The sequence below is a fragment of the Leopardus geoffroyi genome, chromosome C2 (genome assembly GCF_018350155.1).
Source record: "Leopardus geoffroyi isolate Oge1 chromosome C2, O.geoffroyi_Oge1_pat1.0, whole genome shotgun sequence".
In the NCBI taxonomy this organism is placed as follows: domain Eukaryota; kingdom Metazoa; phylum Chordata; class Mammalia; order Carnivora; family Felidae; genus Leopardus; species Leopardus geoffroyi.
This window is the reverse complement of record NC_059333.1, coordinates 2,113,989-2,137,394: the sequence shown is the minus strand read 5'-3', so window position 1 is coordinate 2,137,394 and position 23,406 is coordinate 2,113,989. Positions and strand designations below refer to the sequence as shown.

General features: G+C 58.9%; 1 protein-coding gene across 20 annotated transcripts in view; it reads left to right on the top strand.

The window, feature by feature from the left end:
- TRPM2 (transient receptor potential cation channel subfamily M member 2) overlaps nucleotides 1–23,406 on the top strand; it is a 54,487-nt gene that overhangs the window by 7,380 nt on the left and 23,701 nt on the right. For 16 of the 20 annotated variants that reach the window (XM_045501171.1, XM_045501169.1, XM_045501176.1 and 13 more), the window contains 10 exons: nucleotides 7,557–7,725; nucleotides 8,238–8,418; nucleotides 10,255–10,421; nucleotides 11,727–11,907; nucleotides 12,816–12,877; nucleotides 13,940–14,140; nucleotides 15,962–16,064; nucleotides 19,357–19,478; nucleotides 19,662–20,015; nucleotides 22,307–22,444. In XM_045501171.1, coding sequence (XP_045357127.1) covers nucleotides 7,557–7,725; nucleotides 8,238–8,418; nucleotides 10,255–10,421; nucleotides 11,727–11,907; nucleotides 12,816–12,877; nucleotides 13,940–14,140; nucleotides 15,962–16,064; nucleotides 19,357–19,478; nucleotides 19,662–20,015; nucleotides 22,307–22,444 — 1,678 coding nt within the window. Of the gene's footprint in view, nucleotides 1–7,556; nucleotides 7,726–8,237; nucleotides 8,419–10,254; nucleotides 10,422–11,726; nucleotides 11,908–12,117; nucleotides 12,236–12,815; nucleotides 12,878–13,939; nucleotides 14,141–15,961; nucleotides 16,065–19,039; nucleotides 19,209–19,356; nucleotides 19,479–19,661; nucleotides 20,016–22,306; nucleotides 22,445–23,406 lie in introns of those variants that run through there. The other 4 variants (XM_045501178.1, XM_045501188.1, XM_045501187.1 and 1 more) reach the window with 4 other exon arrangements.

The following is a 23,406-nucleotide window of genomic DNA, read 5'->3' as shown; positions in this document are numbered from 1 at the left end:
CGAGTCGTGTCTTGCCACCGACCAGCCACGCTCTTTCTCCTCCGCCTTCCTTGTCGCCTAGTGAGCTCTTGTGGCAGATGCCAGCTCTGCTGTGCGGCCCTCCCTGACCACACGGGGAAGTAACCTCTCTCCCCACCACGCTCCATCTACCTGTCTTTTCACCAGTCCCTCGTGCCCCGAGATCGTGTGGCTTCGTGGCGGCAGAATCCCTCTTCCGCTTCCCACAGTGGACGAATAGCATCCAGCCCCCGCGTGTCGAATGGCCTGGGGGGAGGAGCCCGCGTGGGGAAGGGAGAGAGATTAGGCCGCGGCTCAGGCAGGAGGGATCACCGCCGACGAGGCCGTTCCCGGGGCCCTGCGATCTGCCCGCCGTCGTCACCGAGGGGCTGGGGTTCACGCCTCTGGCTTGGCTCCGTGTCAGGGCCGCGTCCTCATTTCGCCGTCCTGGGAGCAGACCCTTGAGCCAGAGAGGGTTGCCAGCATGTTCCAGCTGGCAGCTTGGCAGGGAGTGCCAACGTACTCGGTGCGTCATCGGAGCTTCCCAGCCACGCCGCTCGCTCTGACGACGTACAGAGAGCGTTTTGCGTCGAGGTTTCCAGTCTTCGTTAGTTTACAGGAAGCTTATGAAAGTAGCCTCCGAGGGAATGAGTGCCACCCGGACGCCCCGTGCAGGACTCGCTCGCTTCAAAGTCGTTCCGAAGACTTACGCGGCAGTCTGGTCTCCGGCTCGCGGGGCCCGGAGCCGCCACCCACCCGACCCCGGGCCCCTTCTTTCCTCTAAGACCCAGTGGAGGGTGCTGACAAGGGTCAGCGAGGGCCGGGGGACTCAGCTGGGGTTTGAGGCTGAAACGGGGCTTCCTACTCCTTCAGAGCCCCTTTCCTGCTTTGAAGAAATACTGCTCAGGATGCCTTTGGTTCTGGAAATTTCCAGGAGCACGTTTACTAGCATCAGGTTTGACACAAGGGGCTGCTACAGGGGGCTGTCGCTCGGATGTTACACCGAGGGTTGGGAAGCACGGGACCCAGTGATGGCCGGAAAGGTGGGGGCACCCAGAGACATTTTCTTGTAGGGTACCGTGTGATTGGTTAACAGCAACTAGAATGAACGAAGTACCAGTGTCCTGATTAGCCGCGTCTTACGACCTAAAGCAGTTTCCTAAATTATGTTTCAGAACCTGATGGAAGCCGGGGATGGGGTTTATAGCTGGAGAGGTGAAGCAGGTGCCCGGAGGTCCCGGGGAGGGCTCCAGGCCCAGGGATGGCAGGAAACACAGGGAGGGCGGGGAGCTTGGCGAGGTGCATCCGAGTGGACGCTTCTGGTCATCTGCTGCCTGGGAACTCACCAGGCGTGTTGGACGTCCTGGGGGCGGCTGGTTCCTGGGTCTTTGTCTGGAAGCACCAGTGGCCCGCAGATTGTTTTCTGGTGCTCCCTCATGGAAGAACAGGGCATTCTCCTTGCCTCCTGTTTTCCTTCTCAAAGATTTGGGACCCCACGTGGCAAGAGCGGGGTGTGCGGAGCGGCCAGGATCCTGGTGGCGGGGGCCGTCCCGGCTGCCTGGCTTGGAGGTGGGCAGTGTGCCCACAGCCCTGATGCTCATGGGCCCCCTTGTGCCCCCCACGTGGAACCAGAAGGAAAGCAAAGGAAGGTGCTCCCCAGGGGCCGGCAGACCCCAGAGAGATGGGGTTCTGATTCGAGTCAGAGACAGTGGTATAGATTTGTTTCTGGGGGTCCTTGGGGTCGCCGTACGTGTTCTAGGACAGCGGTCACAGTGCAGGGACACCCAGCAGGCTCAACAGGGAAAGCACACGGGTGGGTCCGAGACCCCGTGTGCCGGCTTGCGACCTCTGTCCCCCGTCTCCCTCCCCAGGGGCATGCCGGCAGGGGAGAATGCAGCTGTGTGCCAGGCTTCTGTCCTGCGAAGCCATTAGGGGCTCAGCGCCCGGGGTTGGTCCCGGGCTGGTGACGTCGGCACCTCTGCCTAGCACCCCCCACATTCCAGACGCCCAGGGAAAGCAGGTGTTGAGCACAAATCGTGCCCTCTGCACAGTCTGGGATGAGTGGGTTGGGGAATGCAGACCGTTCTGAAAGCCCAGCCTAGTGAGCAGCCCCTCCAGAGACAGTGGTCCCAGGCCTGCGGGGGACTGTGTCCTGCGCAGGGTGTTCCCCATCTCACCAATCAAAGGGGTCCCTCCAGCCGATGGAGAGGGCGTGCTCCTTTGTGAGAGCAGAGTGCGGTCCAGGAGGAGACGGTGGGAAGGTCCTCCCCGTCACGAACGGAGCCTCGGAACAGATTTATTTATACACCTTACATATTTCCATCAAAGGCGTTGGGGTCTCCCCGACCGCCTTCCAGACCTGAACCCCCCCCCACCTCCCTACATCCCCATAATCTAATTAGTCCCACGTCCTGAGGGTCCTTCCAGCTCTGCCCAGATTTGACTCGTTTCCCTTCCCACCACCGCCACCCCAGACCTTCCCCATACTGTCACAGTTACTTTGCGACCTTGACGTATTGGCTCTTTCTCCTCCCTGGAACCCTCATCCGTAGAACACAGAGACCGAAGCGGATGCTTCAGAAGCTGTCTTCAGGACGAGGCGTGCATGCTTAGTAAGACCGAGGCGCCTCTCCAGACTGCACGGAGCAGCCCAGATGGAGAGCTTGGGCGGCCACGTAGATTTAAGATCTAATCTCAGCAGAGGGGGTGGCTCAGAGACGAGGTAAGGAGGTGACCCGTCTTAGGCCATTAGAGACTGAACAGAAAGCCTGGGGGCAGCGCTGGGCCAAGATACAAGAGCTGGGTCCTCGTCCTGGTGACTCCCCCCTCCCTGCCTTTGACCATAAATCGAGGTGGTCACACAACACATAACGTGTACCCTGCGTTCCCTGCAGGTCTGAAAGCGCCTGAGTCTCCCTGAGGGGTCGATGGAGGTCAGAGGGCGCACTCCGAGCTCTCCACGGGTGGGGCTTGTGCTCAGAGCACTGGGGGGCCCCTGCGGTCACCACATGCAGAAGGAGGGACAGCCCTGGAGGGGGAGCCCAGCAGCCCCTGGGTGCAGGGCAGGTCTTAACCCATCCTGGGTGCTCTGCATGCTTACTTGTTTGGCACTAATTTTATACGTTATTTCTAGAACCTCTTTAGACCCTCAAGGCATTCTGTAGGCTGGGGGTCAGGGGATGTACTGTTTTCCCCTTGTAGCGGTGGAGAAATGGAGAGCCAGAGCGTCTGAGCGGGGCAGCCCCGCGTCCTTCCCTGTGCCACCTGGCCCCCAGCGTCCTCCCCCGAGCCACCTGCCCCCCAGCATCCTCCCCCGAGCCACCTGCCTCCCAGCGTCCTCCCCCCGAGCCGCCTGCCCCCCAGCGTCCTCCCCCAAGCCACCTGGCCCCCCGTGTCCTTCCCTGTGCCACCTGCCCCCCAGCGTCCTTGCCCGAGCCACCTGCCCCCCAGCGTCCTTCCCTGTGCCACCTGGCCCCAGGCTCACCCGGCCTCGGACTGCTTGCTTGTCTCATCTGTCTCTCGCCCTTCAGGTCACTTGATACTAACGAGATGTCAGAACCTAAAAATTCACAATTTCCAATGTAAGGAGGTGTAGAGAACACACTTACCTCCTCTCTCTCCCGAAGCCCCAGTGAATAGCAGTAAAGGAGTGAAAAGGTCTCAGTCCCCGAACCTGAAGGACACGAGAGGGGAGGTCACAGTTGGAAGGAGGTGCTGAGGTGCTGCGGCGGGAAAAGCAGAACCCAGAGCGGGGAGTCCCGGGTGCGGGTTCTCCCGTAGCATCGTCCCGGCGGGCTGGCCCGCGTCTGCCGCGTGCTGCTTTGAGCCTGCACCACGCGGGGGCTCCTCACCCTTTTTACTCCGTAACCATCATAGATCTTAGGAAGTTGCAAAGATGCCGTCGCAGCTCCCTGGGTTCCGAGCCTGGTCCAGCCCCTGCGTCCTCTGCCCCCACCGCCCTGAGCCCCCGGCAGCCACGAGTCTGTTCTTCATGCCCGCAACCTTGCCACTTGGAGCACGTCACCCAAGGAATCCGACCGAAGTGACCGTGTCACTTTCCACCCAGCGCGATCCCTTCGCCATCCATGCGGGTTGTTGTGCGTATCGGCAGTCCTCCCCTCTTTGCTGCCAAGTGGTCGGTCACTCTCAGCTTGCCTCCGTCGTTGGAAGCGAGATTTTTGTAGACAATAAATAATCGGGCCTTACTCTTTCCGTCCACTCTGCAAAACCTGTGTCTTTTCAAACGGGTGTACTTCCGACGCTATATTTAAGGTGAGTTTTGATGTTAGGACTTAAGTCTGCCATCGCGTCTTGCCATTTTAAGGTTTTTCTTTTCCTGCCTTTCCAGGTGACTTGAACATTTTTCCAGAGTTCCGTTTACCCGTTCTGTCATTCTTCCTTCCTTCTGCTGTTCAACCTTTCCACCGTCCATCACTTCGTTTCCGCTTAGAGAACGACCTTTATCCGCCCTCGTAGGGTAGCCCTGTGGGTGACAGATTCCCTCCGTTTTCTTTCATCCGAGAACGTCTGACTGAGCCATGCGTCTGCTGAGTGTACAGTTCTGGGTTGGTGCTTTTTGAAAGCTGTTGTGCCCCTTCCTCCTTGTACTTCCTGAAAAAAATTTTTTTTAAGGTTATTAGTTTATTTTGCGAGAGAGAGAGAGAGAGCGCGTGAAGCATGAGGGGAGGGGCAGAGAGAGAGAGAGAGAGAGAGAGAGAATCCCCAGCAGGCTCCACGCTGTTAGCACAGAGCCCGACACAGGGCTCGAACCCACGAACTGTGAGATCATGACCTGACCTGAAACCAAGAGTCGGACCCTCAGCCGACTGAGCCCCCCCCAGGCGCCCTGCTCCTGGTACTTCTTTATGATTTCTGATGAGAAGTTGTTTGTTCTGTGAGTTACTTTGCCCCAGTAGGCAAAGTGTCATTTCTGTCTTGCGGCTTCCAAGATTTTTTCTTTGTCTTCAGTTGATGCAAGTTTGACTTTAGTATCCTGGCACACATCTCTTTGGGTCTCCCTTGTGTGGTGTTCCCTAGATTCTTGAATGTAGAATTTATGACTTCTTTCCAAATGTGGGAAATTTGGCCACTTTTAATTTTTCTTTGCTATTATAGGTAGTGTTTTGTTTTGATTTCACTTTCTTTAATTGTTTTTAACGTTTATTCATTTTCAAAAGACAGAGACAGAGCGTGATCAGGGTGGGGGCAGAGAGAGAGGGAGACACAGAATCCAAAGCAGGCCCCAGGCTGTGAGCTGTCAGCACAGAGCCCGACACGGGGCTCGAACTCACAAACTGTGAGATAGATCATGACCTGTGCTGAAGTCGGATGCTTAACCAACGGAACCACCCAGGCGCCCCAATTTCACTTTCTGTTTGTTACTTCTGTATAGACATAAAATTGATTTATTTCTATTGACCTTGTATCCTACAAACTTGTTAGAGTTATTGTCAGTCTCACACCTTTTTGTAGATTCCCTAGGGTTTTCTACACACACAATTCCATCACCTGTGAATAAAGATAGTTTTACTTCTTTTCTTCTATATGTGCCTTTTCTTTCCTTTCCTTCCTTCTTTTCTTTTTCCCTCCCTTCCCTTCCCTTCCCTCTTCCTTCCCTTCCCTTCCCTTCCCTCTTCCTTCCCTTCCCTTCCCTTCCCTCTTCCTTCCCTTCCCTTCCCTTCCCTCTTCCTTCCCTTCCCTTCCCTTCCCTCTTCCTTCCCTTTCCTTCCCTTCCCTCTTCCTTCCCTTCCCTTCCCTCTTCCTTCCCTTCCCTTCCCTCTTCCTTCCCTTCCCTTCCCTTCCCTTCCCTTCCCTTCCCTTCCCTTCCCTCTTCCTTCCCTTCCCTTCCCTCTTCCTTCCCTTCCCTTCCCTCTTCCCTTCCCTTCCCCCTTCCCTCTTCTTTCCCTTCCCTTCCCTCTTCCTTCCCTTCCCTTCCCTTCCCTTCCCTTCCCTTCCCTCTTCCTTCCCTTCCCTTCCCTTCCCTTCCCTTCCCTTCCCTTCCCTTCCCCCTTCCCTTCCCTTCCCTTCCCTTCCCTTCCCTTCCTTCTTCCTTCCCTTCCCTTCCCTTCCCTTCCCTCCCCTCTTCCCTTCCCTTGCCTCCCCTCTTCCCTTCCCTTCCCTTCCCTTCCCTTCCCTTCCCTTCCCTCTTCCCTTCCCTTCCCTCTTCCCCTCCCTTCCCTTCCCTTCCCTCTTCCCCTCCCTTCCCTTCCCTTCCCTTCCCTTCCCTTCCCCTGTACCCTTTCCTCTCCTTTCTTTCCACCACCCCATTAGCTAGGACCTCTAGTGCCATGCTGAATAGCAGTGCTGAGGGTGGACAGCATCGTCTCGTTCCCAATCTTAGTGATGAAGGGTTCAGCGTTTTATCCTTGAGTATGATGTTAGCAGTAGGATTTTCACAGATGCTTTTGTACCAGGTTGAGGAAGTTCCCCCTCTGTTCTTGCTTTGCTGACAGTTGTTATTACAACTGGGTGTTGAATTTGATAAAACACTATGCATCCAAGCAAACGATCAGATGGCTTTTCTCCCTTATTCTGCTAATATGATAAACGATGTTGATTGGTTTTTAAGTGATAACCCAACCTCTCATTCCTAGGAAAGCTCCCATTGGGCCATAATTCTTTATTAAGTTTTTAATTTTAACTCCAGCGTAATCAGCATACAGTGTTAGATTGGTTTCAGGTGTGCAATACAGCCACTTCTGTACCTAACTCAGTGCTCATCACGGCTGGTCACAATTTCTTTACACGCGTTGCCGGCCCCGCCCCCTCTCCCTCTTCCTTTGGGGACTCTGTGACGTGCCTGCTCCTGCTTCCTTCACAGCTCGGAAGCTCAGAGGCTCTTCACGTCGTTGTTCATTTAGGTCTGTTTCTCTCTGGCGTTCATGGTGGGTCATTGCTATGCTCTGTTTTCAAGTTCACGGATTCTTTCCTCTGCCACCTTCATTCTGTGGCTGAGTCCATCCACTGAGTTTTGAAAAGATTTTGGTTCGTTAGTGCATTCTTTTCAGTTTTTAAATTTCCATTTGATATGTCTTCCATTTCTTCGCTGAGACTTTATATATTTTCCTTTTTTCCAAGTGTGTTCGTGATTCCTTGGTAAAGCAGCTTTATGGTAGCTGCCTTAACGTCCTTGTCAGATGATTCTAACAACAGCGTCACCTTGGCATCGGTGGCTGCTGTCTTTTCTCATTCCGGTGGAGATTTTCCTGGCTCCTGGTGTGATGGTGATGTTCAGTCTGAAACCTTGACCTTTGGGGTATTATGTTATGAGACTGCATCCTGTGGTTTAGCAGGTGCCCTATGACGTGTCTGTGGGGGAGGGGGGCCCTGCCTCATTACCGCCACGTGGCGATGGGGGTCCAAGCCCCTCTCAGCCCGGGTTGACGCTCGGTGGGAAGGGGTGGGAGCCTCAGCTCCCCTCTGGGCTTTCACTGACATGGCTCCTCCTCATAGCGGGGGGTGGGGTCCTGACTCTCCGCTGGGCCCCTGCTGACACCGCCCGTGGGGGGGCACGGGGCACCTCCTTCCCTCCGCTGACCGTGACCCTGTGGTCTTTGCAGGAAGGTGGTGTGTGAGTGCGGCTACACACGCCAGCAGCACTTGGAGGAGGCTACCAGGCCCCACACTTGGCAGGGCAAGGATTGGGACCCAAAAAAGCATGTCCAGGAGATGCCAACGGACGCCTTTGGTGACATTGTTTTCACGGGCCTGGGCCAGAAGGTGGGGAAGGTTGGTCTCCACCCCTCTGCTGCTCTCGCTGTGACTCGCGTCACCCTTCCGTGACCGGAGGCGCCTCCGGAGAGGCCTCGAGCCTTGCCAGCACTAGGGACAGGGCGGGCGGGCCTTCACGAGGCTCACGGGAGACCCAAGGGTGCCCTCGGGGTTCTCGGTCACCACAAAGCAGGGCGGGTGCGTCCCACAGCAGAGAGGCGGGGGTCAGAGGGGTGCCGTGAGTGCAGGCTGGGCGGAGGGGGCTGGAAGATGGGGCTGGTCTTCCCAGGGCGGCCTGTTGTCCCGCTGGGCCTTTGCCCCTTCCCCCTTCCTCTCCATCCGTGTCCTGCTTAGGCGCGGCCGCTTCTGCTCACTGGATCTAGATCCAGGGTGGGGGGCGTCTGCCCACCTGGCTGGGCTCTCAGGCGGGCTGGTGGGGGGGTGCCCACAGCTGCCCTGCCGTCTCTAGGGCTGGGCTGGGCCCCCCGCTGACACAGGGTCCCCCCTGCCGCCCTGTCACTTCCCTGCAGTACGTTCGCCTCTCCCAGGACACGCCCCCCAGCGTGATCTACCACCTGATGACCCAGTATTGGGGCCTGGACGTCCCCAACCTCCTCATCTCAGTGACAGGCGGGGCCAAGGACTTCAACATGAAGCCCAGGCTGAAGAGTGTCTTCCGAAGAGGCCTGGTCAAGGTGGCCCAGACCACAGGTAGCCCTCGGGGGCTGGAGCCATGGGCGGGCTGAGCAGGCAGCACCATGGCTGTTGGGACTAGGGGGGTCCTCGGGGGCCACCCAGGCCGTGCCCGGCCCAGTCAGACTCCCCAGCCCTCGCCGGCCCACGGCGGCTGCCACTGGGCGTGCTCGTGGGGCAGACAGGGCTCCAGCCAGCTCCCGAGAGGGACTCCCTGCTCTGCCCCGACGGGAGGCCTTATTTAGCCGCGAGGTTACGGCGGGAGGCGGAGGAGGCTGGAGGGGGTCGTGTTCACCGTGGGGCCTTCGGGGAGGGTCTCCACGAACCAAACCCCTGTTACCTAACCCGTCTGTTCACATCTGGGAGGGAGGGACAACGGTGTCCATCTTTACACATGACGTGACTGCCTCGGGGTCCCGTGCCCCCCAGGGGTGCACCCCCAGTGAGCACAGGGCAAGGCCCCAGGCTGCGTGAGCTCCACGCAGGCAGCCCCGGGTGCTCCCTCAAAGTGACGCCAGAGAAGCAGCCGTGCTGCCCGTGGCCTCAAGGCGGCTATGCCGGGTTGGTTAAGGGCAGGAGAGCAAGGATTCTGGTCCAGATGAGACTGGGCCACCCAGAGGATGCTGGCTTTAGGATCTGGTTTTAGGAGCACGTGAGGGCCGCGCTCTCTGTTTGGTCTTTGCCCTGAAACAGAGGCTCGGTCAGGGTCTCACTGGCCCGTGTCTCTTGGGGCTTCCGCAGCACGTGGGATTTGGTTAAATGCAGCCGACCATCCCCCAGGCACGCTTGTGACCTTCGCAGTGAGCCCATTAGGTACTCACCTGTCCCCCAGGTAATCACAGGTGACGGTTTTACCACGTCTTGACAGTTATCTTTTTAGGGTTCGTTAGCACAGTCCTTGCTGTCACCTCCCAGCCCCAGAGCCAGGGCCACACGTTTTAGATGGTTCCTTACGGCAGCACCACGCACAGCTGGTTTCTAGGCACCGGGTGGTGTGCCGTGGCCGGCACTGCCCCGGTAGCAGGCAGCCCGAACGATAGAGAACTTCACCCCTTTTCCGAGGAGGCAGCTGCACATCTACCCCGTGTCTCCTGTCATCCGGACACGGGCTGGAGGAGCAGAGCGCACTGGGGACCTGCTTTCTCCTGGCAGGCAAGGTGCAGCAAAGATGGCTGGTGCAGATTCAGGGCTCCCAGACCTGGTGTTCACGGTGCTCCCCGAGTGCGATGCCCCGAGCGGGTCCCCCGGTCACGGTGCTGCCCGCACGTGATGCCCAGAGCGGGTCCCCTGGTTATGATGCTCCCCACATGTGATGCCCCAAGAGGGTCCCTTGGTCATGGTGCTACCCAAATGCGATGCCCCAAGCGGGTCCCCTGGTCACGGTGCTTCCCACGTGCGATGCCCTGAGCAGATCCCCTGGTCAGGTCACACAGGGCTGGGAAGTGTGTGCCCTATCAGGGCCCCTGCAGGTCACATGGCAGTGGGCAGTGTGGCAGGACAAGTGGCCAGGAGCAGGGGTACAGTCCGCCACACTCAGGCCCCGAGAGCTGAGGAGAAGAAGGGACGTTTATGACTTGGAGTAGAAGAATTCAGACACATGCGTCCCCGCTCCCAGCCGCACCACCTCCCTGAGCAAGGTGGGAACCCTCGGCCCCCAGAGCTGCTCTGTGAAGGCAGAATCGCGCTGTGGCCGCTTCCTCCGTGGTCCTGGTCCCGAGACTTACACCTGATGACGAGTTTGAAAGCCCCCTGAGCCGGGCCCCGCAGATGAAGGACAGTGGGCGTCAGAAGCACACGGGGCCGCGGGTATCAGGCGTGTGCGTGGAGGGTGCACAGCTCCGGTCCTGTCCCCAGGGGCCTGGATCATCACCGGCGGCTCCCACACGGGTGTGATGAAACAGGTGGGCGAGGCGGTGCGTGACTTCACGCTGAGCAGCAGCCACAACGAAGGAGAAGTCGTCACCGTCGGAGTGGCCACGTGGGGCACCGTGCACAACCGTGAAGACCTGATCCACCCCTCGGTGAGCTCGGCGACCTCTCCTGGTGGGCGGCGTCAGAGGGGGTGACGTGTAGGGCCCCCTGGGTCTGCAGTGGACGGGCCGCTGCCTGGACACCAGGGTAAATGCAGCACGGCGGGCGGAGCCTGGACAGGGGTGCAGGAGACCGGGGCTCACGCCCAGCCGCACCGCAGACCCTGATGGTCAGGGCGAGCGGCTGACGTGGCTGGACCCCCTTGCGATTACAAGATGGGTCCACGTAAGAGCCACCACGGGTCTTAGAAACACAGAAACGACTTAGCAGAAAGCAGGGGCGTGGCCGCCTCTGCACGGCCAGAGAGTGTCGCGTTCTGATCCCAAAGCCTGACCTCTGAACCCTATGAACCCGGCCCTCACAGGAGCCCTGAGTCCAGGAGCCACGGTGCTCTGGTTCTGGTAGTCATTACCGAGCCACCCTGGCACCCCCCCCCCCACCTTCCCTCTGGTTTCTGATCCTCGGTCCTCATTTCCTTCTGGGCCTTGGCTGGTGGCTCCTCAGTGTCCAGAGCTACGGATGCTCTGCCGGCGCGTCGAAGACGGTCAAAGCTCGCTCTGCCTGCCCCCCACTCCCGTCTGGCGTCACCAGGCGTGCCCTTGCACCTGTGCTCCTACCGCAGTCTGTTCAAGGCCCCTCGGACGTTGTCCCTCGTGTCCCCAGCGTCCTTCCGGTCTCCACCCATTGCCCGGTTCCAAGGCCATCTCCACATTTGTGCGAGTTTCTTATGGCGACGCTCCACTTCCTGATTGTCAGATCTGTTCCGGTTTCCCGCGGCCGCTGTAACAGACGATCGCGCACCTGGTGGCTCAGAGCCGCAGAAATGCGTTCTCTCCCCTTTGGAGCCAGGGCTCCGGATCGGCCTCGCCTGGCCCGGATCCCGGTGCGGCGGGGCCCTGCTTCCTCCAGAGGCCGGCCGGGGGGCAGCCGGTCCTTGCCTTCCGGTGGCCGCTGGCTTTCCCCGGCCGTGGCCACCTTGCCCCGATCTCTGCCTTCACGGTCACTGGGCTCTCCTCCTGTTGTGGTCAAATCTCCCTCTGCCTCCCTTTCGGAAGGTCGCCGTGGAGACATATAGGACCCACCCGGATACTTCAGGGTAAATCTTCCCCGTGTTACGATCCTTAACTTAAATCTATAGGGGCTCCTTTTCCAAATGAGGGAACGTTCACAGCTTCCAGGAATGAGGACTTCGTAGCTTTGGGGGTCACTTTCCAGCCTACTAGGCCCCCATTTCTGGCACTCAAGATGCAGAACTCTCTGTCTGTCTGTGTCTGACTCTCTCCGGTCGTCCCCAGGGCGGCTTTCCTGCCGAGTACGTCATGGACGAGGAAAGCCAAGGGCACCTGACCTGCCTGGACAGTAACCACTCCCACTTCATCCTTGTGGACGACGGGACCCACGGCCGCTACGGGGTCGAGATTCCCCTGAGGACGAGGCTGGAGAAGTTCATATCAGAGCAGACAAAGGAAAGAGGAGGTGAGGGAGCCCCCATGTGTCTGTTGTCCCTCAGGTCATACGTAGACCACCGGTAGTCACTCGACACCACAAGCACGGCTCAGTCTGGAAATAGGAACGTGCATGACTCGGCCCTGATGTGTCTTCCCCCGTGGGTGAGATGGGCCAGGTTCCAGGACACGGGAAGGGCAAATGCACAGGCAGTGAGGGGCGGAGAAGGGACCGGAATAGCAGCAGGTCCCAGCTCTGTGCCAGGTTGGGCGGGCCCCTTCAGAGCCATGGTGTTCAAGCTTCACTGCACGTCAGAGTCTCCGGCGTGCGGGGAGAACTTGCTTTTCTCCGTGCTCAGGTGAGGCTGAGGCTGCCGGCCGGGGGACCACGTGAGAGCCCCGCTGTGTCCCAGAGAGCCTAGGTGGGGGTGTGGGGCTGGAGACACCAAGGTGGCACGTGGGGGGACGTTTGTTGCCCCGGAGAGATTTCTGAAGTCTTTGCAGGCGCCCTGGCTGCCGGGATGGATGGGGGGGCTCAGGGCGAGGGCTGAGCGACGGGACAGAGGGCGGAGGTCCCGACGCTGTGCTCCCCTGCCATGTGTGTGGTGCCTAAAGCCCACCCGCTTGGCGTGCGCAGATTTGAGGCTCCACGAAAGGCATGCCGAGGAAAGCAGGCTGGTCGGGGTGGCCTCTGAGGCAGACAGCCCTGCCTTCGCGAAGTAGAAGGTGGACGAGCCATCTCAGGGCTCGAATTTGCTCTCGTTAGGTAGAACAGGCAGATCGTCCACTGACGGCCTGGCGTCAGCCTTTGAAAACCACTCAGTACCAACTGCCCGTCTCCAACGATGCCTCTGGAGCTGGCGGGAGGTGGGCAAGAGGGCCCCAGGGGGAGGGTCTGGGCCCCCGCATCCCTAATTCGGGGTTCATGCTTCATCCTAGGAGTGGCCATCAAGATCCCCATAGTCTGTGTGGTGCTGGAGGGGGGGCCCGGCACACTGCACGTGAGTACTGGCCTGTGGGGTGGGGATCTGAGGTGCAACCCTGCTGCGGGGGGCACTCTGGCCCAGAGCCCCGTGACTGGCACCCCAGCGGGGTCGTTGGCAAGGGGGAGGGGCAAGGAGAAAGAGTGGTGACTGTGGGTGGGAAGGCAGCCTTCGAGGAGGTACCCTGCTGCGGGGTGGGGGGACACTGGCTCCGGGCCTGGGTGGCTGACCAGTAGGAGGGGTCCCGGGGGGACCCGCACGGCACCTTCTTGCAGGACCCCAGGGTGGCCACTCTGCATAGTTCTTGAAGTGCCGGCCCTCGGGCACCCCAGCCCCATGGGACTAGCAGCTGGACGTAAAGCAGGTTCCTCGGTGGTTTTAACACATTCTCCTTGATGGAGGAAGGCTGACCGCAGGGACACATGATGCTATTACAGCCTGTGGGTTTGGGGCAGGAGCAAGGACATTGCATTATTGGGACTGGAGGAAATGTGTGTTCATGCTTAGGAATGGCAGGAGGGCTCCCCCGTTTCAGACCCAGTCCCCGGGGGACAGGAATGCATCTGGTCCCCTGTCCCCTCCCCACGCGGGGTTCTCTGCATGGAGGCCCCGCTCCCTCACGCCCAGAGCACGGTGCCTGCTCATGTGGAGGGTGTCCTTCCCGCGGGGGTCCGAGTCCCTTCCTGAAGTTGACCTCGTGCCGGGTGTCCAGGGGTCTCCTCTGGTGGCCCTGGTCTCACCCTGGGCCTTAACGAGGGAGCGAAACCGCAAGCCGGCAGCACGGTCCCCCGGGGATGGCTCCCTCAACCACACACCCGTGGGCCGAAACGCTGTAGGGCTCCCGTTCCGGTGGCCACGGTCCACCTGAGCAGTAGGCCTGAAGGAGCCGGTCTGTCAGGTGGACGCCCCTGTGTCAGGATTAGCGCCTTTCGCCCCCAGCGGCGGAGGCGTCCAGACTCAGTGTTTTCGCTTCATTTCTCAGTAGCCCCGTAGCCTTGACGCTGAGATGCCCGTGGTTCAGGGGTCAGAGCGGGGCGGGCACTCGGGCCCTGGGGCTCACCGTGGGCCCCTGCGTTTCAGACCATCTATAACGCCATCACCAACGGCACCCCCTGCGTGGTGGTGGAGGGCTCGGGCCGCGTGGCCGACGTCATCGCCCAGGTGGCCGGCCTGCCCATATCTGAGGTCACCATCTCCCGGATCCAGCAGAAGCTGAGTGTGTTCTTCCAGGAGGTGTTTGAGACCCTCACTGAGAGCAGGATTGCGGAATGGACCAAGAAGGTAGGCACACAGGCACCAGCTGGCTCCCAGACGCCCTTAGCCTGGAATCAGGACCAGGGCCTCGAAACAGACCCCACGGGCCTGGAGCACGCATGGAGGTGATCTTGGAGGAGCGGGGGGCTTTGTGCCAGGCGGGGGCCCAGGGTGGACGGAAAGCCCTCAACTGAGGCAGCACGTTGTCCCGCCCAGGGGGAGGGCATGTCTTGAACCTCTGTCCCCAGAACTGCAGGCTGGACTGGGGAACGGACGGGGCTGACAGCACAGCCGTTTGGGAGCGAGGACTGCCTGGGTCGGGGGGCAGGAGGCGGCTGTTGAGCCCAGCACAGGGCAGAGGGGTAGAGAGCGAGCTTCAGGCGGCGCGGGGGCTGCCGGGTGACGGCCACGGGATCTGGCACAGCCTCCAAGCCTGGTGAGCCCCAGGCTGCCCGGGCAGATTAATGGGGGCGTTTGAGCCCTGGCAAGGCAGGGGGGCAGGGGGACCGTGAGGCGGTACGGGCCTGAGCGCGGCTCCTGGGGGCCGTGGGGTGTCTGCGCGCCCCTCAGCCGGAGGCGTCAGCAGGCGTGAGCCCATCCTGAGGATTCGCGGGTCCGGTGAGCGTTCCAGGGGACCCCAGCCCCGGTCTCCGGGGTGTTTGGGAGACCCAGTCCCCGGGGGCAGGCTGGTTATACTGCCTGGAAGCAGGGAGCCTCAGGTCATCGGGACATCCTCGTGACGACCGGGCATGGCCCTCATTTCAGGTGTCCTGCTGGTTCTCTCTCGCCCTTTGGTTCTGGGGTAATTTTAGGTCCGTAGAATAGTTGCAAAGGTAGTAGAGCGCTTCTGGCCAACCGTTACCCAGCCTGTCCCGAGGGTCACATCCCGCAGAGCTGTGGTCAGAACTGAGAGACGAGCCAAAGCTCGCACTGTTGCTTTTGGCGTTGGTCTCCTAATGTCCTTTCTCCGTCCCGGGATCCAAATCAGACTCTACCACATTGCGTTTAGCCTTTTCCCTTTCATTATGCGCCCCCATCCTTCCTCCTTCCTCCTTCCTCCTTCTTTCCCCTCCCCCTCCTTCCTTCCTCCCTCCCTCCCTCCTTCTTCCTTCCTTCCTTCCTTCCTTCCCTCCCCTCCCCCTCCTTCCTTCCTCCCTCCCTCCCCTCCTCTCTCCCTCCCTCCCTCCCTCCCTCCCCCCTTTCTTCCTCCTTCCTTCCTTCCTCCTTCCTCCCTCCCTCCCTCCCTCCCTTCCTTCTTTCTTCCTTCCCCTCCCCCTCCCTCCCTCCCTTCCTTCCTTCCTCCTTCCTTCCCCTCCCCCTCCTTCCTTCCTCCCTCCCTCCTCTCTCCCTCCCTCCCTCCCTTCTTTCTTCCTTCCCCTCCCCCTCCCTCCCTCCCTTCTTTCTTCCTTCCCCTCCCCCTCCCTCCCTCTCTTCCTTCCTTCCTTCCTAAGCCTGACGCTATTTAGCCAGCCACCAGATTGCAAGGATTTTCTAGAACGTCACCACAAACATTGGAAGAGAGACTGGGGCCCAGCTCTGGGGGTGGGCGGGCAGGCAAGGTGAGGAAGCGGGGGAGGAGTCTCAAGTTCAGCGGTGTCGGGCGCTCTGCAGACAGTCTCGTGGCGGGCGGAAGCCCTTACACTTGGGTGTGTTTCCTCCCGGCCGACCTCTCGCACACGTGGTGTATTTGGTCCTTACACGTCTTCGTCTTCACCGTGGGGAGGCGAGGTGGTGGCCTCGTGCCGGGGCGCTGGCTGTGTGCCCGGGGCCTCGATTCTGCGGGCTCCCCTCGAGGAGGCGGGGGGCCGCTCGTCACCCCAAACCTCACCTGGGCCGTGTCGGTTGCAGATCCAAGACATCGTGCGGAGGCGGCAGCTGCTGACCATCTTCCGGGAAGGCAAGGATGGCCAGCAGGACGTGGACGTGGCCATCCTGCAGGCCTTGCTGAAAGGTGAGGGTCGGGCAAGGTGGGGCGGAGGGAGAAGCGGAGGGGAGGTGCCCGGGGCCCCGAGCTTGGAGGCACCAAAAGACCCGCCCCTGAGTCAGAGGCACCGGTCAGAGGGCAGCCGGGGGTGGGCCACGCCGGGCCCAGCTCACGGCCCCGCCAGGCAGGTGGGGGCCCGCAGCCGGGGCTGGGGGTTCGGGCTCCTTTCTCCGACTGCCTTCCTCAGCGGAGCCCGAGGGCAGCTGCACGAATGGTCCCTCCGCGGGCATCGCAGCCGCCCGTACAGTGTTGGGGAAGGAAGAAGGCCTTGGGAGGCCTGCTGCTGCCCTCTGTGCTTGCTTATGTGCCGGCGCTCCCACGGCCCCTCCTGGGCGGTAAAGCTCCCGCGGCGGCCGCCCCTGGGCCAGCCCCTGGCCTGCCCTCCGCCCCACACTCCCCTCTGCCTCCGATTCTGGGGGACGGCAGGTGCCCCGCCCCTCCCGCTGTGGACGACGTCCCGACGCCAGGAAGCCGTCGTGCTGGCTCCTCACCCCCGAGGGACGCGGCCCAGGCGGAGCAGGGCGGCAGGAAGCTTTGCTGGGAGAGGGGGGCAAACCTGGGCTTGTTCCGTGGCCTCCTCCTGACAGAAGGACTCGGGGTGGCACGTAAAACCTCACGGAGCCAGGGAGACGGTTAAAACCAGGACCGGGGCTCTCATTTGAAGACCCCCGTCCGGGGAGACAGAAGAACCGGGAAGAGCCGGTTGAACAGACTCAGAGCAACTGTGCAGGAGCCGGGACGCCACCAAGGACGCCGAAGGCCGGGAAGCCCCTGTGAAGATCCACGTGACCACAGGGGTTCGACAGTGTCCTCTCGTGGCACTCGACCCTCCTGTTCACAGACGGGGCAGTGAGAGCGTCTGTCCCCTCCTTGCCTTCTTCCGTGAAGGGACCATGGAGCAGGAAGAGAGAATGCCAGGCTGCCACGTCTGGGAGGTGGCGACGAGGGGCCTGGGGCCCTGAGCGGGGGCATCGCTGCACAGCGCCGGGGAGGGGGGGTGGGGAAGGACCCCTGCTCACGGCCAGGACGGAGCCCAGAGCCTGTTCTCCGAGTTCAAGAGCAAGTGAAGATAATGCCGTGAATCGTGGTTTCTCCTGGGTGCGGGAGTAGCTGAGCGGGGAGGCTGTGCGGGCCTCTGGGCTGTGGGAATGTTTCATTTCTCGTTCGTGGCGGTGGTTACACAGGTGTGGCCGTCGGCCAAAAGTCTCGGTGCCTCCCACGTGTGCCGGGGGCGGGGCAGGTCCTGGGGGAGAAGGAGGGCATATTTATTTCTGGAAGCCAACACAGTGTAATTGGTTGTTCGGGGGAGAGGCGGTGGGCCTCTGGGAGAAAGTGGCTCTCTCTCTATTACGTGTCTAATATATGAAAACAATAGAAATACGTATATGGTTTTTCAATAACAATCCCCTTTAAAGGTTTATTTATTTTGAGAGAGAGACAGAGAGGGAGGGAGAGAGAGGGAGCGAACAGCAGGGGCAGAGAGAAAAGGAGAGAGAGAGATTCCCAAGCAGGCTCTGTGCTGTCAGCTCAGAGCCTGATGGGGCTTCAACTCATGAACCGCGAGATCATGACCTGAGCCAAAACCAAGAGTCGGATGCTTAACCGACTGAGCCACCCGGGCACCCCAATGACAACCCCGTTTAAAAATCAACTTTATCGAGGTTATGGTTTAAAGAAGGTGACGTCCCCCATCCTGGGTTTACTGCCGGATGCATTTGAGCGGGTGCGTACCCTGCATACTGATACAATCCAGATACAGGACAGCTGCCCCCACCCCCAAGAGCTCCCCCGTGCCTCTGTGTGCCTTGGGTAACCATCTGTCTGCTTTCTGTCCTCGGAGACGGTTTTGCCTGTGCTGGAAACTCACAGAAATGGAATCATACACTCGGTGTTCTTTTGTGTCTTGCGTCGGCTCAGAGCAGCACGTTTGAGATTCTTCCGCGTGGGCGTGTGTCAGAGCTCTGTTCCTTTCTACTGCCAAGTGTTATTTCACTGCGCGAAGGTTAGGGTTAGCTCGCTTCTCCACCCGCCTGTCTCTGGACCCGAAGCCCGCCTCCGGTGTGGGGCTCCGATAAAAGCTGCAGTTTGTTCCCGTTTCTCTCGGGTCCGCATCTCGGGGAGTGGAATTATGGTTCTCTGTGGCACAGGCACGTTTATAAGAAACCGCCCAACTGTTTTCCAACAAGATGGCACCGCCTTCCCTCGTTGCCAGCCGTGGACGTGGGCTCTAGCTTTTCTGCGTCCTCACCAGCGCTTGGCAGGGTCAGCGTTTTAAACTGAAGCCGTCCTAGTGGGTGTGAAGTGACAGCTCGGGGTGGTTTGGCTCTGCGTCTCTCTGATGGCCGGTGACACGACGCGTCTCTTCCTGGGCTTCTTGGCCGCGAGTTAGCATCCGGGGGACGTGCCTTTCAGATCGTCTGTCCGTGATTGTTTGGTGGTTTGTCTTCTCAGTTTCGAGTTGCAGGAGCTCTTGAAATACTCTGATAGAATCCTTTGTTAGAGAGATGCCCCGGGGAGGTTTTCTCTTGGTTCCTGGCTCGCCTTCCGAGTTCCTTCAAGTTGTCTTTGACGAGCAGAAGGCTTACATTTTACTGGAGTTTCATCTGTCCGTTTTGTCCTGTCTGGTCCGTGTCCTTCGCACCCCAGGAAATCTTTAGCTGCTCTGTGGCTGCAGATCTTGTCTCGTGTTTCGCCGTGGAAAGTCTGCAGGCACCGCCTTTACGTGTAGGTGTCTGGGGCACATCTCAGCTTGGGTCTTGTGTGTGGTGTCAGGCGAGGGTCCAACTTCCCTTTTCACTTCCCCAAATAGCAGCCCATGCTTTAAGGTGCGAAACCCGCCAGGGAGAGCAGGAAGCAGTTGGGAAAGCCGCCGTAGAGCCTGGGTGGGGCGGTGGTTCTGCAGTCAAGGTGAGAAAGGAAACTGACGGCATATGCAGTGGTGACTTCCGAGGGTTCGTGCAAACACGCCTGCCTTTCAGACACCCGTGTCTTCTGTAAGCGCTGGGGCCAAGGGGCTTGACCAGGAGGTGGGGGCGGGGACGAGCCAGAGTGAGGCCGAAACCCGGAGATTCTCCGATTCCAGCACTGAAAGGAAACGTGCTTTTCACAAAGGTGTGTGCGTGGGGGGGATTCCACCACTGGGCACACGGAGACACCGCGGTTGGTGACAAATCCCTCCCTGTGTGACATTATCAGATGGCAGGGAAGTGGCTCTGAGACCCAGACGGAAGCCTCCTGACACGAGTGCTCTTACCTGCAGCCTCTCGGAGCCATGACCACTTTGGCCACGAGAACTGGGACCACCAGCTGAAGTTAGCGGTGGCGTGGAACCGCGTGGACATCGCCCGGAGCGAGATCTTCACTGACGAGCGGCAGTGGAAGGTAGGGCTCCTGGGCTGCCCCGTGGGGGGGCCTTGTTGGCCCCCGGGAGCAAGGCCGGGCCCCGGAGGGGGGGGCCTCTGCCCGACCCCGGCCCTTCCCCCGGTGGCGACAACGGCAGTCCCGTCTCCGGCGGCCTCGCCATCAGGGTGTGCGAGGCCTGCCCCCCACGGTGCTCTCTCTCAGCCTTCAGAGCTGCACCCCGTGATGACGGCCGCCCTCATCTCCAACAAGCCCGAGTTCGTGAAGCTCTTCCTGGAGAACGGGGTGCAGCTGAAGGAGTTGGTCACGTGGGACACCCTGCTGTACCTGTACCAGAACCTGGACCCCTCCTGCCTGTTCCACAGCAAGCTTCAGAAGGTGCTGGCCGAGGAGCCGGAGCGGCCGGTCTGCGCGCCCCCCGCCCCCCGTGTGCAGATGCACCACGTGGCTCAGGTGCTCCGGGAGCTGCTGGGGGACTTCACGCAGCCGCTGTACCCCCGGCCCCGGACCGGCGACCGACCGCGGCTCCTGCTTCCCGTGCCGAACATCAAGCTAAACGTGCGTGCTGGTGACGTGGCCCCAGCCCCGCTTGGCCCGTGTGCTGGGCCGCTGCTGTGTCCTTAGGGCTTCTTTTTAAAAGAAATTGTCCTTTATTTTTATTGGGAGAGAAATATGCTCCATTGTAGTCTGCCAGGGCCCCCATAAAAAAATAACACAGACCGGGCAGCTTAAACAACAGATATTTAGTCCCTCACGGTCTGGAGGCTGAAGTCAGGGCTCGAGGCATCGCGGGGCCGGTTTCTAGGGGGGCCTCTCTTTCTGGCTTGAGGACAGCCGCCTTCCTGCCACGTCCTCACGTGGTCTTCGCTCGGCGTGCAGGCAGAGAGATACGGAGAGCAACGGTGTCCCTTCCCCTTCTTACAGGGACACAGGTCCCATCAGATCAGGGCCACAACCTATGACCTCATTCAACCTTAAGCACCTCCAAATACGGTCACTTTAGGAGCTGGGGCTTCAATGTATGAACTTTGGGGACATGTTTTCATCCATTATTCTCCCTTTCTAAAAATTTCAGACAGTACAAAAGGTTATGCAGGGAAAATGATCTCCTTCGTGCCTTGTACCCCCCCCCCCCCCATCCTGGCCACCAGGCGAAATTGGATTTTCATGTGGTCAGGTCAGCAAGATTCCGCCACATCGCTGTGAGGTGCCCAGCATGTGCACTGCCACACAGGAGCACGGGAGAGATTGTTTTCTAGTCTCCGTCCGTGTTTGATGGGAATCTTGACTCATCTCGGCGTTAAGTGCGAGACTGGCTTCTGATTTTATGTTAGCAAGTATCCGTCTCCCAGTTCTTTAAGCTTTTTAATGTTTCTTTTTGAGAGAGAGAGAGAGTGCATGAGCAGGGGAGGAGCAGAGAGAGAGGGGGACAGAGGATCTGAAACAGGCTCCAGGCTCAGAGCTGTCAGCATGGAGCCCGACGCAGGCCTCAAACCCATACACCGTGAGAGCATTACTTGAGCCAAAGTCAGACACTTAACCAACTGAGCCACCCAGGCGCTCTGTTACCAAAACATTGTTAATCCTATTTTGATCTCAACTCGATTGCATTGTAACATGTGTTTACTATGATACTGGATTATGTTGCTGATATCTTCATGGTTTTTGCATCAGAATGTTTGAAGCTTTGATTGTGGTTTTATTTTGGGGGCTGTCTTTGTCAGGTTCTGGTATCAGCTTGATGTTGTCCTTGTGAAAACCATTGGGAAATCTTCCTCATTTCTTTGCTCTGGAACAGTTTATGTGGCTGGAACTCCCTGTTCTTACAGATCAGCAGGCTCTCCTAGGAGTCCATCAGGGCTCAGTGCCTTTTTCAGTAGTAGCTCTGAGGATTTTCTCAGTTTCTTTTCTGATAATTGATCTGTTGATCTTTTCTATGTGTTCTAAGATTAGATTTGGGTTTTTCTCTTCTGCTAGAAAATTACCTGCTTCCTTGAGTTTTCAAATTCATCCATCGTCCCAGGTAGGCTATGCCTGACTCGAGAAAGACGTGGCTGTGGCTTGGTTTTGTATATTCACAGTTCTGCATTTAATTCCAGTGTATTTAAGATGCCCTTTAAGAAGGTCAAAATTGGAAGCTACAGTTGACTGTGTCTACAACTTAATTTGTCGATTAAGTTTTTAAAAATATAAAGATAAGCTTTTAGGAAATGTACAAAATGACTTGAAGAAAGTGGAATTTTGTGCTTGATGTGGGAAGTTGTTCTCACCTCTGGTAATTATTTCCAGACCATCTGAGTAGGTGTTTACTTACTGATCAGCCAGGAAGCTGGATTCCCATGTGACTGTATAAATTGAGTGTGTCTGGGGGCAAGGGGCCCTCCTGCTCACAAGTAATCCTGTCTGTTCAGCAACAATTCCTTGTTGGTCTTCTCTGCAGGCGACACTGTAGGTTCCCTTGAGGAGCTCACTGCCACGAATCTATAACAGACTCTGTGTTGGAAGTTTACCTCACAGAAAAAGGCTGGATGCCATCAGCTAAGATGAAGGAGACTAGAGGTGCCTGGTGTGTAACATGAGGCTACAATTGTTGGCAAAGGAGTTAGCTGGGTTTTCCACTTTCTGAGTGTTTCCACATGTCTCCAGAGTGATGGTCTTAAAACTCCAGTGTACATGAGATTGATCTAAAGTGTTGCTGAAGATGCAGGTTGTAGGGCTCCCCCTCCAGGAACAGTGATTCCAGAAAGGTGTGGAGCTGGGCTCAGGACCTGCATGCTCAGCAGGCACACCCAGGGATGCTGAAGCTAGTGGGGACCTAGGAGAGGTTCTGAATGTCCACTGCTCACCAGGTGCAGGGAGTGAGTCTCCGGTCCCTCTACAAGCGTTCACCAGGCCACGTGGCCTTCACCATGGACCCAGTCCGTGATCTTCTCATTTGGGCCATCATCCAGAACCGTCGGGAGCTGGCAGAAATCATCTGGGCACAGGTAACCAGACCTGTTTCTCAGCACACACGGCTACGTGTGGACTAGTGACGGGGCTTCAGCCAGGGAGTGTGGCCAGAAAGCCAGTGCCGACAGCAGGTGGAGGAGCACGTGGCCTTGGAGGGAGGGCGGTGGGCGTCCATGACCCCAGAAGAGACCCAGGGTGCCCAGTGGTGGAGAACAGAGAATTTGGCTCAGGCAAGGAAAAAATTTTAAGAAGCTGTGCTGCCTCCTGCCGTTCTGTCCAGGGGCTGAGCTCAGGGGGCGCACACAGCTGGGAGGAGCTGCCCTCCATGACCCACACGGGGGTTCCGGTGGGTCGGCACCTGTGCTGTGGCCGTCCTGTTCACTAGACAGTCTGGAGGCAAGTTACATCCCTGGAGGTGCTACATCTCTTTCCACTGACCGTTAGGGGTCTCGACAGAGACAGTCTGGTACTTAGATGGGGGAAGAGCCCCTTTCTGAGCCACCTGAGAACATCGGTCAGCAGCTCCCTTGCCACTGGGCCCGTGGGCAGCTTGGTGGTCAGGACGGAGGACATGCCAGGTGGGGCCTGAAGCCAAGCGTTGTGGACCCAAGTCTCTCACACGTGGTTCTCCTTTACTTCAAGCAGATTCTCTTCTTAAAACAAAGTGTCATTTTTTTCTCAGAGAGGTCCCCTACCTCTCAGTGTTGGCCTTTCCAAATTGCTGTTGTGGAACCGGTCCCCTCCCCAGTGACACCAGCAGAGTAGCATAGGTGGCTTCCTACCTGGTCTGTGGTTCTGGGGGTTTTGCCCTCTCCCAAAGTGTGTGGTGGGTCCGTGGTGGAGCTGGGCCTGACCGTGGCCTCAGGCGTGCTCTGTGGGGCAAAGTGGATGGGAGGCCCAGAGATTTCCAGGCTCTGCCACCGGCCCCTCGTCCTGGGCCAGTGCTGCCTTCTGACCAGGCAGTGCTTTGAGAGTTTTCCTTGAGATTTTCTTAACA